This window comes from Thalia democratica, chromosome 6, assembly GCF_965202585.1.
Source record: "Thalia democratica chromosome 6, ktThaDemo2.hap1.1, whole genome shotgun sequence".
In the NCBI taxonomy this organism is placed as follows: domain Eukaryota; kingdom Metazoa; phylum Chordata; class Thaliacea; order Salpida; family Salpidae; genus Thalia; species Thalia democratica.
Genome location: NC_139170.1, coordinates 38,937,493 through 38,963,118, shown reverse-complemented (window position 1 = coordinate 38,963,118; position 25,626 = coordinate 38,937,493). Strand labels below are relative to the sequence as shown.

At 25.6% G+C, this 25,626-nt stretch overlaps 1 protein-coding gene across 2 annotated transcripts; it reads left to right on the top strand.

Moving 5' to 3' along the window:
• The first annotated feature begins 448 nt into the window (after positions 1-448).
• On the top strand, positions 449-22,747 carry LOC145837765 (uncharacterized). 2 transcript variants are annotated; one of them, XM_082945207.1, is made up of 4 exons: positions 449-503; positions 1,666-1,731; positions 18,971-19,177; positions 20,365-22,747. In XM_082945207.1, exons 3-4 carry the CDS (start codon positions 19,054-19,056, stop codon positions 21,240-21,242), a joined length of 1,002 nt encoding a protein of 333 aa, XP_082801333.1. In that variant the 5' UTR covers positions 449-503; positions 1,666-1,731; positions 18,971-19,053; the 3' UTR covers positions 21,243-22,747. The 2 variants fall into 2 exon arrangements, with proteins under 2 accessions (XP_082801333.1, XP_082801332.1); XM_082945206.1 differs by lacking the exons at positions 449-503; positions 1,666-1,731 and adding an exon at positions 18,056-18,110.
• Positions 22,748-25,626: the final 2,879 nt, after the last annotated feature.

Genomic DNA, 25,626 nt, shown 5'->3' with positions numbered 1-25,626 from the left:
TTTTTTAAATATAGACTTGAAATGTTTTAAAATCAGTTGCTCAAAAGTTATATGAGGGTGTAGATTTTCAGTGAACTAGTCATTTTATTTTGGTTTGCATTTTCCATTAGGAACAAAGAACTCTTAAACTTTGATTGATTGATTTTAGATTGAAAGTTTCATATAACTTTAAAAACAGTAGAAGTATTCGGTTTTTAGTTATTCATGTAAAAAACACTACTAAGATAATTTATTATCTTCCCTATGTGTCTTAATAAAGTATAGAACTACTCATTTCTAAAACAGCTGTAATTTTACACATTAAAAAGTTTGGTTTAATATATTTTTTAATTTAACTTCTAAGTAAAGCATTTAAGTTACAAGTTTTACTTATATTATTTACTTATTTATGATTAAAAACATTAAAGTGTTTTTACTCAATTAGCTTGTTTTAACAGTATATTTTTACAGACATAATATTTTCTAAATAACTAAGTTCCAAATTCTACTACCAGATTTTCTCAGTAAGTTTTTTATATGTACATTTAATAAGATCAGTTAAAAATTGTTTAATATGCAATTAATAAATTAGTTATAGCTTTATGCATGTTTTAGGGTTGCCACAAGACCTAGAATCCTGTAAAAACCTAAAATTTGACAATTAAGGCTAAAATAACCACGGAATTGAGAAATTTTGAAAAAAATACCTAAAAAAACCATTAATTTTAAACAATTAATTACCTAAACTACCAAATTACTTTACATATTAAGTTGTAAAACTTTAGTTTTATCTGAAAAATTTTCATATGAATAAAACATTTTTTGTCATCATCAAATTTTTTTTTATTAAAAAACATATTTTAAGTAGCTTTACAGTATCTTTTTAATGTTCTGATACTATTTATAACATTTTTTTACTTCAAAATTAACTTTAATCTAAAGATAGACCAAAAAAAGTGTACTTTCCAGGGTTCCCAAAAAACCTGGAATTTTAAATAATTTTAACATGTTCAGTAGTTAAACTTTGATTTGACACAAAAAGTCTATCATATAGATAATTTTTTTTTATTATCTAACTTTTTTTACTAAAAAACGCATTTAAAGAAGCTATACAATATCTTTTTAATTTTTTTTATACTATTAACCCAGTTTCTTACCTTAAACTCAACTGAAAACTAAAGATAGACCCAAAAATATGTACTTAAAAAAACCTGGAGATAATTAAGAAAACCTGGATAAAGTTAGCCAAAACATTTGGCAACCCTGACTTTCAAAAACTTTGAGATATTCAGAAAACTTTGAATATTTTTTTCAAAAACCAGTGGCCACCCTGATGTATGTAGATTTGCTCTATTTAGTAACATTTATTTATTTTTAATAGGTAAGGCATTTTAAGTTATTTTTCAAAAAATTTTTACTTTGAACAGGATTTTTATACATTGGTTTATTATATTGTTAAAGTTAATATGTAAAAAGTAGTTGTAAAAATATCATAATGAAAATACTTGTTTAAGTTTAAAATAGAAAACAATAAATTATTTGTAAATTTTTTATTAATTATATATCTTGATAATTATAAGAAAACTATTACTATTAGATCTGTTTTTTAACTTAATTTAAAAATGAAAAGTATACTGAAATGAGAAAAATAAGACCATTTAAAACTTTGTTATATGTGCATTTCAGGTGTGGAGCGTTTTCCAGAGAACTCGCTACAAAACTGCTCTAAATGAGGATCTTACTTCCTAAAAGGTACGTGTTGTCTCAATAAATGTTTTAAAATGGTTAACATATGCAAAATCTCATTAAAATTTCAATTTTTAAACATATAACTAGTATGACACAAAATCCAAGCAAGCATAGCACATTTGAATGTCAAAACAACTGTTTATTTTAAAGTTTGTGGTATTTGCTTTCAAAACTGTTGTTTGTTTATTTTTTGATATAAATTTGTTTTTGAAAATAGTTCTTTTTTGTAAGCTATCAAAATTTCTAATTTAAAATCATTCCAGATAAAAAAATGATAACAAGATTTTTGTATTAAACTTTTTTTTTTCTTGTTTTTCAAATACTTATATCGAATACTAGTTTATTAGGTTAAAAATAAGTCTGTTGGCATGTACATACTTCAAGAATGAAAATTATAAGTATTCTTAAGACATTTTATTCAGATTAAAGTACATTTTTTATATTTGTTTACATTGGTTCTTTGCTTGTCAACCAGTTTCAAAGCTTTTTCAAAACAATAGCATTGAAAAAATTAAGACTGATATATTTTATTTTACAAAAAAACTAAGATTAAAAAAGTTCTAATTATTGAAAAAAAAATCACAACTTAATGTGCACTTAGTTTTTTAACAGTTTCTACTCACCTTATAAAAATTGTAATAAATTTATGGTATAGTTTTATACAAATTAGCTATATATACAGATTTGCCAAGAAACCTGGAAATACCTGAAATTTGATAGTTTAGGCAAAAAGTACCTGGAGAAACTAAATGTTTAAAAATTTTCGAAAAAACCTGAAATTTTGAAAGAAATTCTACAAAAATCCTTAAACACATCTAGAATTAAAAAAAAATTAAAATGTAAAAAAATGAAACTTAGACTAAGTATTAAAAATCTATCATATACAATAATTTGTTTTTTGTAATAATAATTTTTTTATTATTATAAAACAATTATTATACATCTAATTATTTTCTTGTATATCATTGCAGTATCTTTTCAATACTTGTATACCAATATATAAACTTAAATTTTATTTTATTTTTAAATAGACTGAAAAGCTTGAAAAGCTTTCTAAAACCTGAAAGAAATTAAGATAAACTTGAAAATTTTTTCAAATCACCTCTGACGACTCTGTATACAGTAAAATTCATTATTTATAGATGAATATTTAGTTGTTATAAAAGGCAACATTATTGTAATGTTATTGCTAAATACAATCAACAAATAGATACTTGAAATATTTTAGTAGTTGATAAGTAAACGCTTTTTTTTTGCTGTGGGTTAAAAATTTTTTGGTGAAATATAACTGTTATAATTTTTTGCAATTAAATTTGTATGTTTACCTGTATAACATTTTATCAGTCCACACCTCTTAAAAGAGCTGAAAATCAATACGCATTAAAATGTCTTATCATAATATTCAATTTATATTGTTTGTGTTATATATTGTTTCTTAGGTATAATTTTTATTTGTTGGGTAATTACAGAAAAATTTAAATTTCATAACGAAATATAAAAGTTATAAGGTTTTTTAAATTGAGATCATAAGGTGGTAGATAGTGTTTTTAAAAATTGTTCTTTTTGTTTACATTTATAGCTGACCTACATTGATTTTTCTTACAGCTTTTTTTTAATTCACAGTTACTTTTCAGTGTAAGCAACTAAAGTTATACAGTTCAAAAGGGTCATAATGTATGTCAAAAATCATAATTCTTCTGAACTAAATCTTCTTAATTTTTTTACCTTTTGTTTTCAAGTTTTTTAAGTTTAAACATTAAACAGTTGTATTTCGATTCTACAATGAAGTAAATTTTTTACTTCTATCAAAAATTAGTTTTATAATCATCTTTAAATAAGTTATTTACTTTATTTTTATAGTCAAAAAATTATACTTGTTCTAAAATTTATTTTACATATTAGTTTAAATGTTTTAAATTTTCAAAAAAAAAAAAAAAAACACTTGATATAAATTGTTTTAAAAACTTAAGAAGAAAAATTACTTATTATATTTTCAAAATGCTTTTTTTTTGATAAACTCATGCTGTTTTTGTTAGATTTTAATTGAGCGTGAGTTGAATTCACTTTTAAGATTTTTTTATATCTTGGATTTGAACTAAGTTTTTTTTTACTTTTTTGTTATTTTATATTGTTTTAGTAACATCTTACAGTGTTTATTTTGATTACTAGATAAATTTTCTAGCCTTTGGCTAGCCCCTTTTAAAATAAAAATATAATTTTCATAGCCTATAGTAAATATAAAAACATAAATATGTTTATAGTCCTGCTCCTAGTGATTTAAATTATGTTGTGAATATATAGCATTTTGCACAATCTATGACTTTTCATAATCTATGACTTTCAAAAATTGAAAAGTAATTGCAAATACAAATCTATTACATTACTTCGAAATCTGTTACATTACAAACAAGTTTCACAATCTATTACAATAAAATCTGAACAGTCTACTTTTAATTAAGTTATTCATCACGGTAAAAAATATTTTTTTTTTAAGTTTTAGTTGTCTTTACAGTAACATGACATGTTGTAACTTATATAATTCTTTAAAGTATAACAACACTGATTATACAATTATTTAAACATTTATTTTGTTATTTGTTATTTTACTTGTTTATTGTATGCTCTTTGCTGCAAAATATGTCTTGATAGTGGCTACCATTAAGTAGGAATAGAAAAGGAAATTTAATTCATAATAAAATCTACAAAAAATAGTTAAAAAGTATACTTGAATGTTAAAAACTAACATTATAAAAATATTAGAAACCCGGAATTTGATAATTTAGGCTAAAAAATCTGGAAAAATCTGGAATTTTGAACAAAATCACTGTGAAATTAAAATTTTAAACAACTTTTACATGTTTTGTAAAAAAAAATTCTTTGACACAAAAAATCTACCATTTAGATAAAGTTTTTTGTCCTCATCAAAAAACATTTATTAAAAAACGCATTTGAAGTAGCTTTACAGTATCTTTTCAATATTTTAATTTATTTAATACAGTTTTTTACCTTGAACTTAACTTTAGACTAAAAATAGACCCAAAAACAAGTACTTTTAAAAACCTGGAAGAAGTTTTAAAGTTGTGGAGAAAATTTGCCAAAAATTAGTGGCAACTCTGTTAAAAATAATTTTATCTTAATAAATAAAGTTTTAAATAAACAAACATGGAATTGTCACAATGATACTGAATAACATGTTTTCAAAATTTAAATATAAATGTAGATTTAAGGTATTTTAGATAAATTCAGGTATTAAACTTCTAGATTTTTATAATTAGAAGTATAGTACGAAATTCTACACCATCTAAAAGCCAAAGAGGATCTAATTTTTCTTTTCAAAGGTTTATTATTGCCTCTTAATCTAAAAGCTTTTTTTATATATTGTAAGTTTTGTAAAAGGTTTGCAATACAAACGTATGGACTGCAAATTTTTCATTGCCAATTTTGTTTAAAATTTAAAAAGTCAATAAAAAACTTCTTTCTACATTTTGTAGCTAGAGACCACAACTCTTCATTGCACATTCCTAATAAATTTGAAAAGACTTTGACTGTTGGCATCTGAAATATTAGCTTTTTTAAATTTTTTTTAATGTTCCAAAAAATGGGTGCATTAAAATTATTTAAATACTAGTATTGGACTAACAGTAAAAGTTTGAAGAAATCTAGTTAAATAATTAAGGAGAAGACAGGGCTGCCACAAGATCAGGAATATCAGAATAAGTCAGGAAAAACTAAAAAAAATGACATAAGTCTGTTAGTTTGACAAAGTTTGAAAAAAAACGTCAGATTTTGCCTAATCAAATACATTTACAAAGTTTGTTATCTTCCAAAGCCTTCAAATGGTGGAAAATTTATTAAGGGCATAGTGGCGGGGGTCCACCTTGAGTTTTACAAGTTGATCTTGTTTTATAGAGTTTTATCTGAGCTATCAGAAATGTTTTGCTGCTTGAAAATTTTAAAGTAATTTTTAAGATATGAGCTACCAAAGTCGGTGACCTCAATGTAAGGCTCAAACTAAAAATAGAATAAAAGACCATTTCACTAAAATTCTATCTTCTCCTTCATTTTTTAAACAATCTTCAAGTTTTCAAAGAGAGAGTAACATAAAATTTTTAAAAGATTGAATGCAGAAATTTTCATAATTTAAAAAAAAAATATTTTATTAAAAAAAACCATCTGTTTTTTTTTTGTTTTTTATCTAAAATTTTTATTTTTGAATATTTTTAAAATTTCAACATTCAAAGTCTTTAAAACTATATAAGGAACGTTTCCTGAAAGTTTGAGGTCTCTAGCTCAAAAATGAAGGAAAAGATAGATTTTTAGTGATTTTTAAAATTTCTGAGAAAATTGACTATTGAAAATTTGTGATCCATACGTTTGTATTGGTAACTTTTTCCGAAAGTTACAATGTCTCAAAGATTAAATAAAATTTTTAAAATCTTTAAAACTGGCTTGTAGTTTGTACTTCAAGCTTTCATATAAGATCCAATGTTTTTTTAGTAAAAAAGTTGTTGGAACCCCCTGTCCGCTCGGAGAGCCTGGTAGCACCGGCGGAACAGATACTGCCTTTGAGTCACTTGCGATCGTCTTAATATACTCATACTTACAAGATAACAAATATTAGAATTATAAATGCCAAATGAATATCAATTTGAAAACCAATATGAATATCAAATTGATAATCAATAACAATATGAATATGAAAATAATTTTATCATTCCAAATAATAATATATAAATACTGATAAATTAAGCTATAAATAACACTAAAATACTAATATAGACCACTAATACATTATAAACAACTATGAAATTACTAAATTTTTTTATTAAACAAACTTGAAAATAAGGAAAATCAATAAAGAGGGAATAAACAGTAGCAACAGTTAGTTCTCAAAAACATTTCATTTGTTTAGGTTACACCAAGTTTTTCTAAACATATCATGTCTTCAAAAAATAACAAATTCTATCTATTATTACGTCATAATGTTTTGATTTTAACGTTGTTAGATTTATGAACTATTTTGTACTTAAATGTTCTTAAAAATCCTTAAAATTCAGACTAAATTTGCAAAATTTTCCTAGAAACTTACAAAATTACTTAATTTCTAATGCCTTCATCTAATAAAAATTACTAAAATATCCTTTATAAAACTGCAAAATTTTTCTATTAACATCTTAAACAACTACTTTACTTAAACAAGCAGTTTTTGTATGCATTTTAGTATTGATGATTTTTGGTGTAACTTAATATTATAGTTCGAGTTCATAAAAAACAAAATAGTTAAAAAGTCTAAGCATTTGTAAAAAAAAATTGTTTTGCATGTTTTGAATTTTTTTTTGTATTGGTCAACTTGAATAAAGTTTTTTATTTTGAAACCGTATACATAACGATTAAAATGTAACTAAATACTGATTTAAAAATTTGAGTGTAATTTTTGTTTTCTGCGCAAAAAAAAAGAGTAATTATTTATAATACTATCGATTTTTTCTTGCATTTAGCAATTTAAGCTCGCAATCTAAGATATAATTGCCATTCAATATGTACAATCCTTATGGTTAGACCGTTTTTGTTTTTTAAATATTTTAAGTGATATTTTTTGTGTGGAGTTGGAGTTTTATTACTAAGAATTTTTTAAAGTATTTAAAGTTTAAAGTTTATTTAACTTGAAGAAGTCAAAAAAAATTTTACCGAAATCGGTTTAAAATATTTAATAATAAAATTTTTAATTTGCACATCTTTATTTAAAAACTTTTCAGAATTTTTTTTATAATTTTTTTTATTATAGAAAGGTTTTACACTTAAAAGTAAATGCAAAAGGTATGTGTTATAAATACCTTATTGAAATATTTATTTTTTGCATGTTTCTTAGTACAAGTTGTTAAGTTGTTTAAAAATAAAGTATGTTTAATTACACATTGAATTTTGTTTGGTAGTAAAGCTAGTGAAATAAAAAAAAAGTAATTAAATTATTTCACAAATAAGTTTAAAACTTAGCCTCTCATATGTTTGTTTTAAAAGAAATAAAACTTCTATATTATTAGATAAGTCAGTTCCATTGAATGAAGTTAGTCAAAAAAAATTGCTAAGTTAAAAAATATAAAGTCTTGTAGGGTTTTTTTTTTTTTGCAAAAACCCATTAAGTTAAACTACTCAAGTTTAGTTTGTCTTTCTGAAGTTTTATGTTGAAATAAAAAACTATGGCATGTAGTATTTAAATTACGGGTGGGCAAATTTTTTTGCCGGAGGGCAAATTTTACATTTGGAGACTAGACTTGTATAAAAAGTCTTAAAAATATTGTATAATAAATCCTAGAAAAACTCCTTTTTGAAAAAGTTGTGATGAAATAATCATTAAATACGCAATAGCATATACTAAAATTCAAATTGTTAGGGCCTCAAATACGCCATAGTATTTTTATATAAGCCAGCCTGCAGGTCATGTATTGCCAACCCTTAGTTTAGACGGTTTCTACTTGGTCAGTGATTTTTTTAACCATTTTGTTGGAAAAAAAGTATGACTATTTCCTAACTAAATGGCAATTTAAATAATACTTAAAACCCATTGATATTTAACATTATATCTTATGTATATTTGTGCACGTGTTTATTTTGAACTTTTTACAACAAAGGACATCTCTCTTATTGTAATTTAAATGTGTTATATACATCTGATCTTATTTATATGCCTTCTGTATAAACCAAGTTCAGTTTTTTTATAGTAAAATCACAACATTTTACCTATATTTTGTTCAAAATTTCGAATATTAACTAATTTAGATTTATTTAAATAGTATAAATTATACTTTAATCAGGGTTGCCACTTTACCTGGATAAACCTGGAATTTGTCAATTTAGGCAAAAAATCTGGAATTTTAAACAATATTTACATTTTTATGCAGTAAAGTCTTTATTTGATACAAAAAAATTATCATATAGGTAATTTTTTTTTGTCATCATCAACTTTATTTTAAATTAAAAAACACATTTAAAGTAGCTTTACAGTATTATTTCAATGTTGATATACTTCTTATCACATTTTTTTACTTTAAACTTAATTTTAAACTAAAAATAGACACAAAAACGTGAATTTTTAAAAACCTGGAATAATTTTCAAAAACCTGAAGAAAAATTCTCAGAAACCAGTGGCAACCCTGTTTGAATAAGTTAGAAAATTTAACTTTGGGCATTTAACTTAAAAACGTTTTAAATAAATTATAGCTTTTATAGCTGGTTTTTTTGAGTTATTTAAAAGCTTGAAAATATTTTACATTGCATATAAAAGTTCGTAGTTGCGAAAGCAAAAGATAGAATTACTGAGGTTAATAAATAGTTCTAAACGTACGTAAATCCAATACCAAACACTGCTTCTTGTTTACAAATTCTTATTTGTTCTGTGTTTAATTTGATCCGCACATGGTGCCATTTAACTATTGCTTATACTCATTTCTATAATTTAATCGAATATCAGTTTATGTGGCCAGTGACGCCCACGCCATTGTCTGTTTTAAAATTCATCATATTAGCTCGAACTTAATTTTAACTTAATTTTTGTGCACACGAGACTACTAAATAATTATGTTTTAGTCATCACGTGTGTCACAGTTCATAAAAGCTTTCCGTTTGGTTGTGATAGTGAGCTGGAAAAGTTGCTCACTTGGCTTGAACTTTTTATTTATTTGTTGTTCAAAAATAGTATTTATAAAAATTTGAAATTGATAAAATGTTTATGGTTGCTATTTAATATGTTTTTTTTCAAATGTAGTAAAAATTAAGTAATGCTAGGTAATGGGTAAACTAGTTAACATGGAAGTATGTTTTCAACTATTTAAACTCACTTACTCAATAATTTTAATCATTGTTATTTGTTTAATTTAAACTAGCATTTCACAGAGTTTCAAAAAATCATGGATTACTGGAAAACCTGTAATTTTAAATTATAGGCAAAAAAAACTCAAATTTAAAAGAAAAATGATAAAAAGACTTAGAGTACTTAAAATTTCAAACTATTTTTTTACATGTCAAGTATATAATTTTAATTGAATAAGAAAAATATATTATTTACAGGTAATATTTTTTTGTATAAATAAAAGTAGTTTTAGAATATTTTTTCAATACTGTAATATTTCTTAAGACAGTTTTTTACATTAAATTTAATATTATATTAAAAATGGACCAAAAATCTTATCTTTCAAAAAATCCTGGAAAAAATTCAGAAAACTTAAAAAAAATATGTGGCAACCCTGATTACAACTTTAATTTCTTAATATGATTTCACAATTATACTTTTAAAAATTGTTGTTTGTACCCAATTATTGTAAAGATTATCATAACTAAACAACTTTTTATTAAAGTTGATGACACTTCATTTGATAGCTTATTTCTGTAATGTTTATATCTAAAATCATGTTATTGTAAACTTGTAAAACAAAACTAAAATCTAAAAAACTTGAAGTACCACAATATTAATCTCTTTTACATTTAAGTTTGTTTGAAAATTTTGTCTTTTCTAGATGTCTTATGCATCTATTTACTTCAAAATTCTTTATATATGCAACTAAAATTTACAAAGCATTCAAATATTGTGGTTTTTTTTTAACAACAAATAAAAACTAATAAAAGCAAAAGTTAGTACGCATGTTACTTATTTATAAGTCTGCAACCTATATATTTTTAAACTAAAAAAAGTAATTTACATATAATACTAGTTCAATATGTTTCGTCATAAAGTTAATAATTTATATAATTTAGTAATCTAGTAAATAAACCAGGTTCATAAAATACTAAAAATATGTAGTTTGCTTTCTTAAGTAAATATAAGTAGTTCAATGTCATTGTTATGGTAAATTTTGTTTGTTTATGTTTTTATGCTTGTGATAAAAATTGCATCAATCACTTACTTTGTCATTGTTTTTATTTATTTACTACGGGCATATTTTTTATGTATTTGGTATTTGTAGCAACTTGTACTACAACCAAAAAACAATTCTAAAGGCTACTTTTTCATGAAACAAAAAGTGATTTTAAGTTATAAATTATAACTACTCAAAAATCATATATACTGAATAAAAGTCTATAAACTACTTTGACTTATGATTTTCATTGTGCAAAGTGACTATACCTCAAATGTGTATGTTAAGGCACCTTTTAAATTCACTCACGACAACTCAGGCTAGTTTGAACTTTTTCAAAAAATTCATGCATGTTCAAGATTTTTTGTGAAACTCAGGCTGGTTTGGACAGCTTATATAAATTTAAGGCTAGTTTTTAGGACTTTAAATTTTTTGATTCATTCTGAGTACTGTGTTATAAATTTAATTTTATTTTGATATTACTTAAAACTGGTAGCTGTTTTATCTTGATTAATAGTTTTTTTTTAGTTTTGGATATTCTTTTTTTTCAGTTTTAAAGAAACTCAAGCTATTTTGATGTAACTTAGGCTAGCTTTTGGTCTTTCAGGCTGGTTTTTTGCCTCTAAGAGTGTCAACTGTGTTTTTTTTATTTAGATCATCTAGTACAAAGTTTTAAATAGATACTAGTTTATACAAGCTATGTAAGAATATATATCAATAGTTGCCTACAGTAAATGGTATAAAATCTACAAAATTATATATCAAAAGAGACCCATATTTTACAAAAATTTTTAAATATTATTTAGAATAACCCAATAACTTTATCGAGTTTTATTTTTTAAGTTTATAGATTCACAAATTTATTTTAAAACTATTTTTCACTCCATTATTTTTTGTTGAATTTAATCTAATTTATACCGAATAAAACGTTTATATTTAATACTTTTGTTAAAATAATTGCATTTTTTTAAATAAAAATTGAAAATAAGAATGCAGGTTTAGTAAGTCTTCTCTTGAAAATTTTGTTATGTTCATAAATAATTTTAATTCTAAATTTTAGTTGATATATTTTTTTTTTTAGATACATACTTTTTTTATATTTTTTTTATAAATTCAAGCTGATTCAGAATAGATAATTTTTTCATTCTAAAATTTACAACCATTTTATACTCAAGAATATTTAAAAATGTATATCTATATATCTATAGTATTTGCTATCGCATTTTTGATAACTAAAGATTTTCAATGAGCACTTTTAATAAACACTACTAATTTATTTTTTCAACTCCTACACACCACAGCTGTTAACTTTGAAAATGTTTCAAATGGTGCAACAATTAAAAATGCTTTTATAAACGCGGTATAAAATTTGAAGTTATTTTGGTGTTATTTGAGACGCATCAATATGCGGACCTTGTCATTCTTTACTTTACTTCCGTTTCAAAAGCATATACGTATGTTTCGGCATAAATGATTAAATTTTGTCGACTTCGTAAATGTTTTGGGTGAGCATTTCTCACTGTTGTTTGGTTGTTTATGTAAAATGGAAAACTCGCGTTTTGTATTTGACTGTTTTTTTGCTTCAAATTTATTGCTTTTTTAAACTGACGTCATACTGTTTAAATGGGATTGATTTTTAGTTTGATGAATAAAATTAATCTCAAAGCATCTGTAAACAAACCTGTTTTTTGAAAGATTAAATTATTTACTTGATTAGATTAAAAGTTTTAGATTAATAGTTTAACTTATAATAAAAATTTCATTTATTATTTATAGTCGAGGATAAAATATGAAAATAGGTTTTATATTCGCTTTTGTATAAACGTTTTAATTGAACCTCTTACACAAAATGCAGTTGATCTTTTGTTAATTGCGTAAGGTATTAATAATTAATTTCGAGATACAACGTCACTAAACTTAATTTTGATCTTTTTATGTTATTTATTTTTTGCAAATAATCTTTGATAAGTAAATTATTAGATTGTTGTTACGCATTTTGTTGGAATAAACGAATTAGAAAAACCAAATCCTTAAAAAAACTATAATAAAATTAAATTTTAGACAAAAAATCTCTGTTGAACATGAGTAATAGCTCATGAATAAACTGAACATTAGTACTTGATTTTTTGACGAAATTTAGCAATTGTATGTAAGTGGATTTTATTTGTTGCGTTTTAAGTGCTCATATTTGTATCCGGGATTTGGTTATGTAAGCTTTGCTTGAAAAATAAAATGTTTTTGAAATTGTACAAACAAACAAATTTTCCAAAATGTCATAAATTTTGATGTTTCAAAAACAAAAAAAAAGTACTTTACATATTTATCTTGTTTTACTATTTGTATTTCCAAAGTTAATTTTAATAATTCTATTTTCTAATTTTAATTGTTCAGTACAAACTGAAGTTAATTCAAAGTTAAACCTCAAAAGGTCTGAAATTGACAACATAAAATAATATTAATTAGTTCGATTTCTCACTCTAGTTATAACTTTAAACTTCAACGACTGGTTTTTACAAATGAAAGTTTAATTGAACTTGTATTTTTACAAGTTGGCCGCCACAACGCAAGTTCATTCAAACTGCTCGTGGTAAGTTTCGAAGTTACACTTTCAAAACTTTATACCAGCAGACTGATGAAAACCAACGTGTAGCTGGCAACGTTGCCGCGATTATATAACGCGATTGAATTGCTAATTTTGTTTGTTGAAGTTCTGCTGCGTCATTCTCTTGTAAACTTCGATAAACTTTCGCCACAGGTATAGAATTCCAATGGCACAACAAACTTCTTTGATATATTTTTTTCTTTTCAGCATTCAATAGTTTTGTTAATTTTTTAGTGACTTTTATTAATCAAACTGTTATCGTTTCAACGGTTTGTTTTCAATTTTACAGAAGTTTATTCGCGTTCAGTAAATGATCATTAATAATAAACTTCGTTAGTTAACACAACAAACATTGTGGTTGTTTAACAGTTACTGCGGTTTAGCGTTATACAACGTTTGTTTGTTCTGAAGTTTGCTGCTTTTTGTGTGTATTCTGCGGAACAAGTCTGCATTCTTGGCAGAATAATACTTTTCAAGCTGTATTTTACCGCGGTGCAAATTGTTTTGAAAAACTACAGGTTGAAATTTTTCGAAAAGTTTTCAACTGGTGTGTTTCGCTCAACCTACTATGTTCATTCGTTTAGGTGTAAATAAGAAATTAAAACACGCTCGAATTAAAATTTTTTATCCACATGTTGTTAAGCTCTGTTAAATTAGCTAAAATATTAATCAGAAATTAGTTTTTCTATAAGCTTTGTACCTAAGTTTTTTTTGTTTTTGTTCTTTTTTAAGTTATTTTCTACTTTAAGGTTTAAAGAGTTTTTTGTATGTAATGCAATTATGATAAATAAATATAGTGTTTTCAATCAGTATTAGTAAGAACTAGATGAAAATATATAAGTTTGATTATTTATACATTAAAACTTTTAACAAAACAAATTATTCTACACATGATATTCAGTTTTTTTTTAATTTTCTATTCTATAAATAAATTGTTGTATTTTTATTATGTATATAATCTAAATTTAAAATAAGTTCTATTGAAAAAAGTAAACAAATTTGTTCTTGAATTCTAAATGGTATACTTAGTTGTGTTTTTTTAAAGGTGGTTATGGGATCCGCTTTGTTTTTACAGTTTTATATTACTTTGCAGTGTTTTATCTTAGCTGCCTGATAGTCATTTACCCCTCAACAAATTTCAAATAGTTTTGAGGTATAATATACCATTGCTGGTGATTTAATAGGTTGTTTATGAAACATTAAAAACAAACTTATTGATTCGTGAATTAGTTATGAAACAATGTTTGACTCATTTAGTAATATATGTTAGAGAGATCCTCGGTTATAATAAGTATCTTATACAAGTAGAATAATCGGAACATTAAAAAAGACGAATTCATTAAAAATCTAAATTCTCCTTTAATTTTTAACCAATCTTCTCTAAAATATTACAGTTAGTTTATTTTACAAATTAAAAATAATTCATTAATAGAACATTTTTTATTTTGAAAATAAAAAGTATTTTTTCATAATTTTAGCAAAGCTTAAGTATTTTTAAAATTTTGAATTAAATTGATTTTCACAGTATTTTATTTTGAGAAAATTTACGATGATATACTAATATCCTAACACAAATGCATTTTTTTTTACGAAACTAACTGTAGTTGGAAACTAAGCTAAATATTTAATATTTTAACGATAGTAATCAATACTTCTGTTTATAAATTTTTATTTTGAGAACCGATGTTAGTTTTTGTAAAAAATACCTTTATAGCCTGTGGCATTAATTAATTTATAGAGTATTTTGTTTCACTGCATAGATAAATTGATAAATAAATTGTATCTTGGCTCAAAGAAAGTTTTTGTTCTTTTTTGTTTTAGGTTGAAAATTTGTTTTTGCTCTAAATCTATCTTTCTGGATATTATATAAAATCTATTTGTTATATAGCTAAGACGTCATACTATGAAAAAAAAACTTGGAAGCACAAAGTATATGATTTTTAAGTTTGAACTTAAATTTTAGTTAATTGATATTATCAAACTTTACACGTTGAACTTACAAACTTAACCTATACTGTTGAACTTACGAATTATGTTAACCTATACGTAATATGTTGCTGTATAATATAAAAGGTATCATTTTAGTTGAAGTATCAGTTATCTAATGTAACTAATTTGATACTCAATAAGTAATTGCTTAATTTTAAGTTTTAGTGTTAATTAGTTAAAGATAAAACTTTTTTCAAAGATTGTTATATTTGAAAAGTTAATTAACTATTCTCTTATTTAAGCTTTTGTATAAAATGTAATTAACATGATAGTGCTATTTGTTCTATAAAATGCATTTTCCCTTATGTCCCTAATTGAATTGTAATATAATTAATTTCACTTTTTAGGTAAACTTATGACTAAAATGTATGCTAGCTCAAAAAATCTAGCAATTCAATTATATATATTTTAAAAAAAAAATGTTAGTCTTTTAAGAGATTTTCACTTTAAAATTAGTTGTTACATAACTAAAGTTTCAGAATCTGAAAAAATCTTGTAAACACAAAGAAAAATAGAATTTGTTTTAATTAATTAATATTAGACATTCATTAAGTATGTTTATTAAAGTTTAAATAAACACTATTAGTAATGGTTAAACAGTAAGTGATGTATGTTTAATTACATAAATTCAACTTCATACAGAGTGTACTGGTGAAAATTGTAAAATATATTATTTTTAAGTATTTATTACGAAAAAGGATAAGGTGATGCACTCTAAATATTGAATTAAAATACTCTTGATTAGATATGTATTTTATTTAGTAATGGTAGACATAACAAATTAGCTAAATTTTTTCTAAAAGTGTTTTCAAAATTTACATAAGAAATATTTTGTTTCTGTCATTATGATTCATTTAAAGCTTAAATCATGTATTTTTAAAAATAATAATTTTTAATATTTTGACTACGATATTCTGTTTAATCACACTTTATTGAAAAACTTTATTTAAGTAAGTTAGAGATCATCAAATATAAATCAAATATTATTCAAAATAGAAATAGAATGAAGTTTAAATTACATTTTTTTAGGTTTTGCTATTTTGAAAAAGGGTATTATGTAAGTGAAATTTAATGTAATAAAAATTACTATAGTTTTGTACTTAAAACCTTGAAACAAATAATCTCATAAAACTTAATTAATTATTTCAATCAACTTGATTTTTGCTTAAAAGAAGTTCCAGTATATTATGAAAAAGTCAAAAATTGTCTTGATTTTAAAATAAAAAGGAATAAAAAAACCAAAAAGTACTTGTATAATTTTTTTTCTAAATAAAAAATAATAGTACCTAAATCGGTCATAATTTATTGGTACAAAATAATATACAATAATGAAAAATAACCACTAAGCTTATGCCGACTGTTTAAAATGCCTGAAGCCTTTTATCTGTTGTCTTGCAAGCCACAAGCGAGCAATTCTGAATCACGAAAAACTCCAAGTATTTGAGAGGGTGTAGCTTGGGCATACTACAGTTCTACTTTTCCACATGTCTAAGAATTATCCAGACAAGGTGTATATAAAAATGCTTAAATCAGCCCAGGACACAGTCATTTTTTTTTTCTTCTGCATTAATAATTAGAAATATCAAAAGATAATTTAGAAAAATCTACAAATTTATTGCATATTACATAAGTTCAAAACGTTTTCAGATTTATAATCCGTCCTTAGTAAACTTTTAATAAGCTAATACAACTAAAACACAGATTTTGTAGATTTTTCTAAATAATTTTTTGATTTTTATGCAATATATCAAAAAATTTTTAAATTGATGATGTTGAATTCAAAATTTCAACTTGATTAAACAAATGCCAGTTTGGCTAGACGTTGAAAGTTTTAGGTAGAGATTACGGTAATTGCAGTTTAAACAAACTTGTTTAAAGTTGTGTTGAATAATTTATATTAAAAGCAACATCATCTTAAAAGGCTGCACTAAAATCACGTATAACTTGACTAATATAAAATGACTAAAGTAATATACACTGCAGTTTAAAGATAAATACTACAATAGGTTTATAGTTATTTAAAAAAATTGTGTGATATTAACATTGTGTGTATGTGCGAGTACAAAATTTAAGTTCAGCATTGAAACCACGTAGGCTTCTACTAATAGAACTTGAGTAAGACGAAGTTTAAATATAACACTTTATAGATTTTGAATATATTGATCAGTCTAAACATGAAATGATTTTCCTTGAGACTTTTTACTTTTTTATGCAGAAACATTGTATATACAAAAGAACGTAAAAGTTGACTGAAAAGTGTTTAAGAACTTAAATTTTTATTGTCTAGTGAAAAAAATAGAAAATTGCCACGTTAAAGTTGTCTGGCAAATATTGCAAATTTTCTTTACCATAAAAAAAAAGGCCAAACAAAAAAAAAGACTTGATAAATTTGTTACCAGATTAGTCAGTTAGATAGTTAACTAGTTGTAATTAGAATATTTATGATTCACCTCTAAAAATCAAAAATCAAAAAAAAAAAATTGCCACGCACGAGTCTACTAACATTATTTATACCAGAGAATTAGTGTTCAATGATTAACAAAGTTTCTTTTTTTTTCAGTTAAGTAGGTTAGATAGTTAATTAGTTATAATTACAAATTATATAACATAGCACTCAAACTTAGTAGACTATTAAAGCTGTGTTACGTGTTGTATAACAATTGAAAAAACTAGCAGAGCTGCCTTCCACCCACCAAGTAGTCGTACGTTACATAACACAGCTTTGTAGAGCGCGCGCGGATAATAAAGAAACAGCATCACAAGGCAGATTGGCAGTAAGAGAGAATAGGAGAGAGCTCTCTCACTTTTTAAGTTGGAGGCGTGTGCTAGGCAGCTCGTCGAAGTCGTATATAAGCTGAGTGCGCGCTGCAAAGTCACTTTATTTGTTGAAAAGTTTTTGTGAAAGATGTTAGACATGTTTTTGAACCCCTTCTCCGGCGAAGGTGCGTTTTTGTTGATTTTTTTTTGAAAATATACATGTGATTAGTTTTAGTTGGTATTAAATAAAACTGTATTAAAATAAAATAAAAAAATTAAAGTTATTTTATTTGATACAGATTTTTAGACAACATATTTGTAATTAGTGTTTTTGATTTTTAAAGTTAAGTTGATTATCTGGTTTATTAATTTTTTTGGATCTGTAGTTTAAATAGTTAGTTTCTATTCTTAATAAAGGCTTTATTTATTTAAAATGTTTTTGTAATTTGTTAAATGTGTTTTGCTACAAATTGAGTACTTTTAAAACCAAATTTAGTTAATAAAAACATTACTTCAAAAATATATATGAAGTTTACTAGATACAATTGTTTTGTATAAATATTCTACATAAAGTTTTACTTTTTCTAAGTTAAAGTGCTAGTCATGGTGTTAGAGCAAAATAAACCATGATAGTAAAATGTTTAGTGTTTGTTCAAAAAACTTTTTTATAGCACACAAGTTGCTACACGTCATTTAAAAAAAGTGCTGACAAATTTTTACTTAAGAGATTATGAATTTAATAGTAATTTTTACGTAGTTTTTTTTCTTAATTTCGTTTATCTAAGATAAAGCAATGTAATTAAAACATATAAAGTTTAATTTTATTTCAAATATATTTTTTATAAAATTAATAAATTATATGACTGTTTGCTTTAATTATTATTAATTCCTAGTTTTTTCTGACTTTGGCTAATTTAATTTGTCTTTAGATGTTGTTATAAGTATAATACAAACCTCACTAGTTTTATTTTAAAATAGAAAACATTTATTTTATATATCAAAATATAATTAGTAAAAAATAAATTGATTAAATTTTCCACCACAGAATGGCTGCACACTGACTCAGAAAAGAAAAATGCCCAGCAACAGAGCAGTTCACCCCAGCAACCGTTGGGTGGAAACCACCAGATGGCAGCACAAGGAGTATTCCCATATCACCCTAGCAACCAGCTACAAACCCCCCAGCAACACATCGTCACCCAGCAACAGTTGAGCCAAGATGAACTGTATTTTGAAGAACTGTTTTCTACAAGTGAGTTGATTTTAATTTTATGTATGTTTTTTATTATAATATTATTTATTTATCACATTGTATAGTTTTTTAATAATAAATAGTTTTGTTATTTTGTCAAATATAAAATGTACTGGATTTTTTTCATAATTGTTTTTGTTTGTTTTATCTTTGTATATGGTTTTTGAATTGCTACAGATTTTTTGAAAACTTTATTCAAAGAATTCCCTTTTTAGATCTTACTTTAAAAATATACATAAATTAAAAATAACTGTGATATGGGAGTTTCATGGGAAGCATTTGTGTTTATGTAAGAGGTACTTGTTTAGAGAATTTTTTCAAGTTCCAGAATGGTGGTAGTTATATAACATTTATTTTTGTGTGCTTAAACTATACAAGCAGTATGAAAACAAATGTTTTTGGTGCTATATAGATTTCTACCTTCAGTTGTACCCTTTTTCTTCAGACTAAAATCATAAAATTATTTATGTATAATTTATTTAAAACACTTTCTAAAAAAAAATTGCAGTCCTTCAATCAATTTAACTTCTTCATTATAAAATTTATTTTTCTACATAATTATCCTTTTTTTTATGAAACCTATTGTTATTAAAATTGTTTAAACTTTTACCTATAAGTAATTACTTGTAAAACTCTTAAAAAATTGATAAAGCTGTAATACAACTTAAATGATTTTAATTGTGTCATTTATAAAAAAAACATTACTAAGAGTCTTATTTTTACTAAATCTATAAAATTACCAATGGCGTACTAAATAAATTCGAAAAGCTCTACAATGCTCTAAAAATTCATTAATATTTTATTATTTTAAAGGTCAAGTCTGTTAAGAGTAGCTTGTATCTCAAAATTTATTAGACGAATTTGCGTACATAAAACCACGTCTTTTAAAAATATTTTTGATATAAATTTATTGACAGACTATTAATTTAGTCATTAATTTGTAATATTTTATTTTTTCTTTCTATTCTTGGTTGGTAGCTAAAATGCATAATTTAACAATAGAGCATAATTTAAGCTTATAGGCTTTTAATTTAGGGACTAGCATCTTTTTTGTTGAAAAACGTAATTGGAAGGAAATCTTAACTAAAGCCTTTATATTTTTTATCACAACTTAATTTGTTAATTGAAATAGAATGTTATTTTTGTTTATATTATTTAAATTATTTTAAATATTTTCTTCAAAACAGACACTTCAACATCATCCCTCAACAAACCTCCATTCCACCATAGCAACCACGCCTCATCTTCCCAGCAACCGCAGGTTATGACGACATTTATGAAGTCACCCGGCGAGTGCCCCGACCCAGACGAGTTCCTCACTCAAGTTGCCAACAGCCCCCGCAAGATAGTTGCCACCAGCAACTACCCCCAGCTCTTCACCCCACCCACTCCCCAACTGTTCACTCAGGAAGACGATTTCTTCGGTTCATTTTCCTCTTCGTTTGGCAACGATCAGTCGCTAGGCAACCAGGCTGTTGCTGGGACGAGCTCTGCAGCGCCTCAGCTGGTCGCGTTAGATCACAACTACTCGCAGACCGTCAGGCAGCCTCGTAACAAGGTCGTGACGTCACAATGCAACTTGTCGTCGCCACAGCAACACCAGGTGAGTCCCCAGCAACGAAAAAGGTCGCGACCCTCCGCGGAGTTAAGGACTGACGTCAGCCAACTGATAAGAATCACATCCAGCCCTCCTCCGCAGTTTGAGTTTTCGGAATTCCCCGAAAGCAGAACTTCGAGCTACGACTCGTTCGACCAGTCTCTCGATCAGGGTAGTTCCCCTTCTCAGGTGTCCTACCTGCAGCAGGCTCTCCAGCAACCTTGCACCTCCTCCTACCAAGCGGGATCCTCCCACCAGGAACCTCAGAAGAAGAGGCGGAGGAACAACGAGGCGTGCCGGGAGTCGAGGAAGAAGAAGAAGAACGAGAGGCAGGAGAACGAGGTGAAGGTGCAGACGCTGACGGAGGACAACGACAAGCTGCGGGTGCAGATAGAGCAGCTGGAGAGGGAGCGCGACAGGGTGAAGAAGGAGCTGATGGACACCATCACCAGGGGATTCTGCTCGTAAAATTTTTGACACGCTGGGCCTATAAACACTTTCATCATTCTCGTTTTTTATTATTTGTTTTGAACAGCCGTCTACATCTTTGATCGCGCGGCAACCTTCTTTTTCCTCGTGCTTTCCCTTCGGGTTTCAACAAAGTATCTCAGCCGCCTTGATTCGTGTCGAAGCCTGAAATGTTGAGGAAATGGTTGGTTGTCTCGCGGTGTTTATGATGCCACAAATGCCAAAAGCTTTGTGACGTCATATTTCGAGCCGCAATTCATAAAAGACGCGCTGCGTTGCTATTTTAATTTTTGTCGTTATTTTATTTTCACAGACGCCGTTTCCGTCCCCTTTTGTTTCAAAAACTGGGTTGCCCCTGAAGCTAATTTCTAAACAAACCCTTTTTTTGAAACTCGATGTCGTTACAAACGTTTATAGGGAACAGATTGGGCGTCTTGAACGTTTCTTCAAGCTTTTATTATTTGAATTTATTCTCATTAAATCGTTTAAAAACCTTGTTAACTTGGGATTTGAAGTTTCTTATGTTACCTCTGACTCCATAAAAACTGAATAATTTTTTGGTAGCTCAACTTATGTTGATACAACGTTTTAAATTTCTAGACTTCAAAAGTAGTATTGGGGAAAAAATATTGTTAAACAGAGTTTTGTCTATATCAAAAGTTTTATTAATATGGTATTTATGACGTCATTGGTAACTATAGAAACAGGACTGAACCCCGGCCGCCTGCAGAGTCCAAACCCAGTTTCAACCTTATATATTTTACTGGTTGTCATGGTAATATTATTTTATTGTTGCACTGTTTTATTCGCAATTTAATTCGTGAAAGTGAAAGTTTTTTGACTTTGATTAAAGTACAAAAAATGATGAGAAATTGAAATTTTACCCTAAAAAGATGGCTTTTGTAGTTTTGTCAAAATAACCTTTGTTCAGCTCTATACCTCAAAACTACCAGTTATAGTTAAAATTAGAGTTTTATTTGGGTTACCAAAACTACAAAAGTTCTCTTTCCAATGGTAACTTTCAGTTTTGTATTGGTAGCAACGCGTTTTTGACGTTTTTCATCGTTGCCAAGTAACCGTCGATAATTCGACGCATATAGGGGGGTTCCTGTGAACCCATAAGAAAAATTTGTCGTTATGTGTCATTAATTAATAAAAAGTTAAATTTCTAACCAAAAATAAGTGTTCAAAAAGTTATAAAAGTTCCTATAACCTGACAATTTTCTGTTTGACTAGTGAAAACCAAATATACATATTAAGTAATGAATTTTTTAAATACGTTGTTTGTATATTTATGTTATTGTATTTAAGGTTTTTGTAGCAATGCTAAAATCTTAAACTTTACAGTTTGTTTTTTAAGTGTGTATATATTGTATTCGTAAATCTACGTTTTTTTGTGTATATTGTACATATATGTTTTCTTTCTCGTAATTCAGTCCTGGATTTTTGTTAAAAAATTCAAGTATTAATGTTTGCAGATTTTATAAAAAATAAACAAACCACGTTTGTAACTTGTTGTATATTATTAATTTAATTAGTAATAATATAAGAAAATTACAAAGTTAATTTGCCAGTAATTTATAACTAATAAGTAACATAATTTTTCAAAACTTTATAGGAATAGTTTATAGAAGCAAAAAGTAAATATGTTAAAAATTTTTTTTAATACTGGATAAAAAACTTATTAAAAAGTATTTTTTTAAGTATGATTAATGAGCTTTAGGTTTGAAAAAAAGTAGTTAGAACCTATACTCTAACTAACTTTACCAAGACATTCAAAAAAATTACAGAAATAGTATCATGTCTTAAACCATGTCTCAAGCCGAAATCTTATACTAAAGATGATATTAAACTAGAATTGACCGCACAGTATATGAAAATTTAAACTATGTTCTATTAGCATGTTTACATTGTAAAAAAGCAGCACCATAGCGCTTGTTTAACTTTTATAGTTTTTAACATCAAAAAACACTTATATGTAAGTAATAAATTTTATAGATATTAATGTGCTTTAAACATTAGCAAGAAAATATTTTAAATTAGTTACTCCTGAAATAACCAAAACAGATATTATAAATAGAAAAACAAGATTTTATTTGTAATACCCTAAATAGATGTTTTTTTTTTGTAAATTAATATACCAATAGAAATAATTTGGTAGTTTAAAAATACAAAGTTCATTAAACTTTTCTCTAAAAGTCATTGAAGTTTTAAAAGTTAAGATTGTTTTTTAAAACTATTAAACTTAAATTAAGTATGATCATAATTTAAGGAAGGTTTTCTTTACTTTTAACATGAAAAAGTTTTAAGAACAAAGACTTACAAACTCAAAACATAAATCAACTTTGCAACCTATAAAGCTTAACATCTACAGTAAAGTTAATCTGCAAGGAAAATTTAAAGATTGTAAATACAAAGCATTCACAAAACTGACTTTTAGCAAAACATGCGAACAACCATAAAAAAGTTGGTTATTGGATAATATAACTAAAGTAACGAGTGTTTCGTATAAATAAAAAAACTAACTTTGTTGAGGATTCCCACAAAATCTTGAGTAAATAGCTCCTTTGTATTTAAATTTGCTGTGTTTTAGAATTTTTATTTTTTGAATAAGTTTTAATTTTTGAAGTACTGCAATTAGAAAACAAATTTGATGGCTTAAATACTTTGTAAAAATAATATGCTTTTAAAGTAAAAACACATCTGTGGATAAAAAACAACTTACTAGCTTTACCTTTTTAACCCAAATTTACTTCAACATGAAGCGATTTAATATGCAATATAATAACTAACTTTGCTCAGGTTTTACGGTAAATCCAATCAGAATTTTTTTTTACGTGAACAGGCTTTAAACTTTCAATTTTTTCACAGTAGTTAAAACTTCAATTTCTTGATATTACATCAATCTTATAAAACCTTGAATTTTTTCGTCAACTCTTTATTCCAAATAATCCAAATAATTTTTTTTTAATCAAAATCTTTAAATACTATAAGATCAACACATAACCTTCATCAGTTTATAGTTTGAAATCTTTCAATAATATATGAATGTACTTTGCGTTTTAATATTTTGCAAGAACAACAAAATTTTTCTTTTCTTTATTTTCTTTAACTTTCTTACATTTTGAATTTGAATTATTAACTTTTTGGTAGTGAATCTAGAACTCAAAAGCCACTCAAAAAAGTCTCATTTCAACTTTAGTAATCTTTTCCTTCGTTTATTTTTGATATACTTTCTGGAAACTTAATTTTACTCATTAATTCTTTATTCTATTGTTTTAGTAATTGATACGAAGCAGAAGACTGAAATGTTCTTTGAAAACATAACATTCCTTTTACATTATAACTTTGTTAAAAAATAGCAAACTACATATTGCAAAAAAATAAAAACTTACCAAAAAAATATCATATTATTATAAAAAACTAAGATAGTTTCTAAGTAAAACATGGAAAGGCTTTTGGATTTAAATAGCTAGATTTTTTAAAACTGTGAAATTGAAATTATAAGTATGGTTTAATACAAACGAAATGTTTAAAAATTGTCTTGTACAGTATCAAATAACATTTTTTGTATATATATATGATTACTACGGTTTTTTTGAGGCATAAATAAATAGTGTTAAAAATTTTTTCTTTGTAATTTATGAAGTTAAGTTTTTCTTTATATATAAAAGTATGATTTCATTTCTTTATACCAATTTTTTAACTTTTTTTCAATACAAATTTTGCCTTCCTAATAATCTTCTTTAAAATAATGCAGCCAATAAGAAAGGAATTTATTCTGTGTTATTTTTTTCAGTATGACAAGCATGATTTCAGTAGGTTAAAAACTAAACATTAATTAAACAAAGCTACTGTTAAGTTAAATACTGTTACGGTATCATTGTGGTGGAAATATCTTGCTCTTCTTCCTCAATCTAAACTCATTAAAAAAAAATTCAATATGAAATACAACAACTAACTATGGTTCACTGTAAAATCTCCATCAATCATAAGTTTGTTTGAATTTGCGTTACCAGGCTTTAAATTATATTCCATTATCGAATTTTTATGAAATAATAAACTTTTTAATTTTTCTTTTAACTAGGATCCATCCAACTGTAAACTTCAATCTTTTTAAAATTTGATTTTTTTCCCCAATTTATATTCCACATAGTCCAAATAACTTGTCAGAATCAAAATCTCCGAGTACCATCAAATCAACATATAATCTTCTATTTTTTGTAATTTACGTTCTTTTGAAAATTCATGTCTGAAATTCAATTTAAATATTTAGAAAAAAACACCAAGTTTTGCTTTTCCTCAACTTTTTCAAATTTTTAATTTAAATGATTCACTTTTGATAGTAATTCTTGAATAAGAAAATTACTCAACAGAGTGTCAT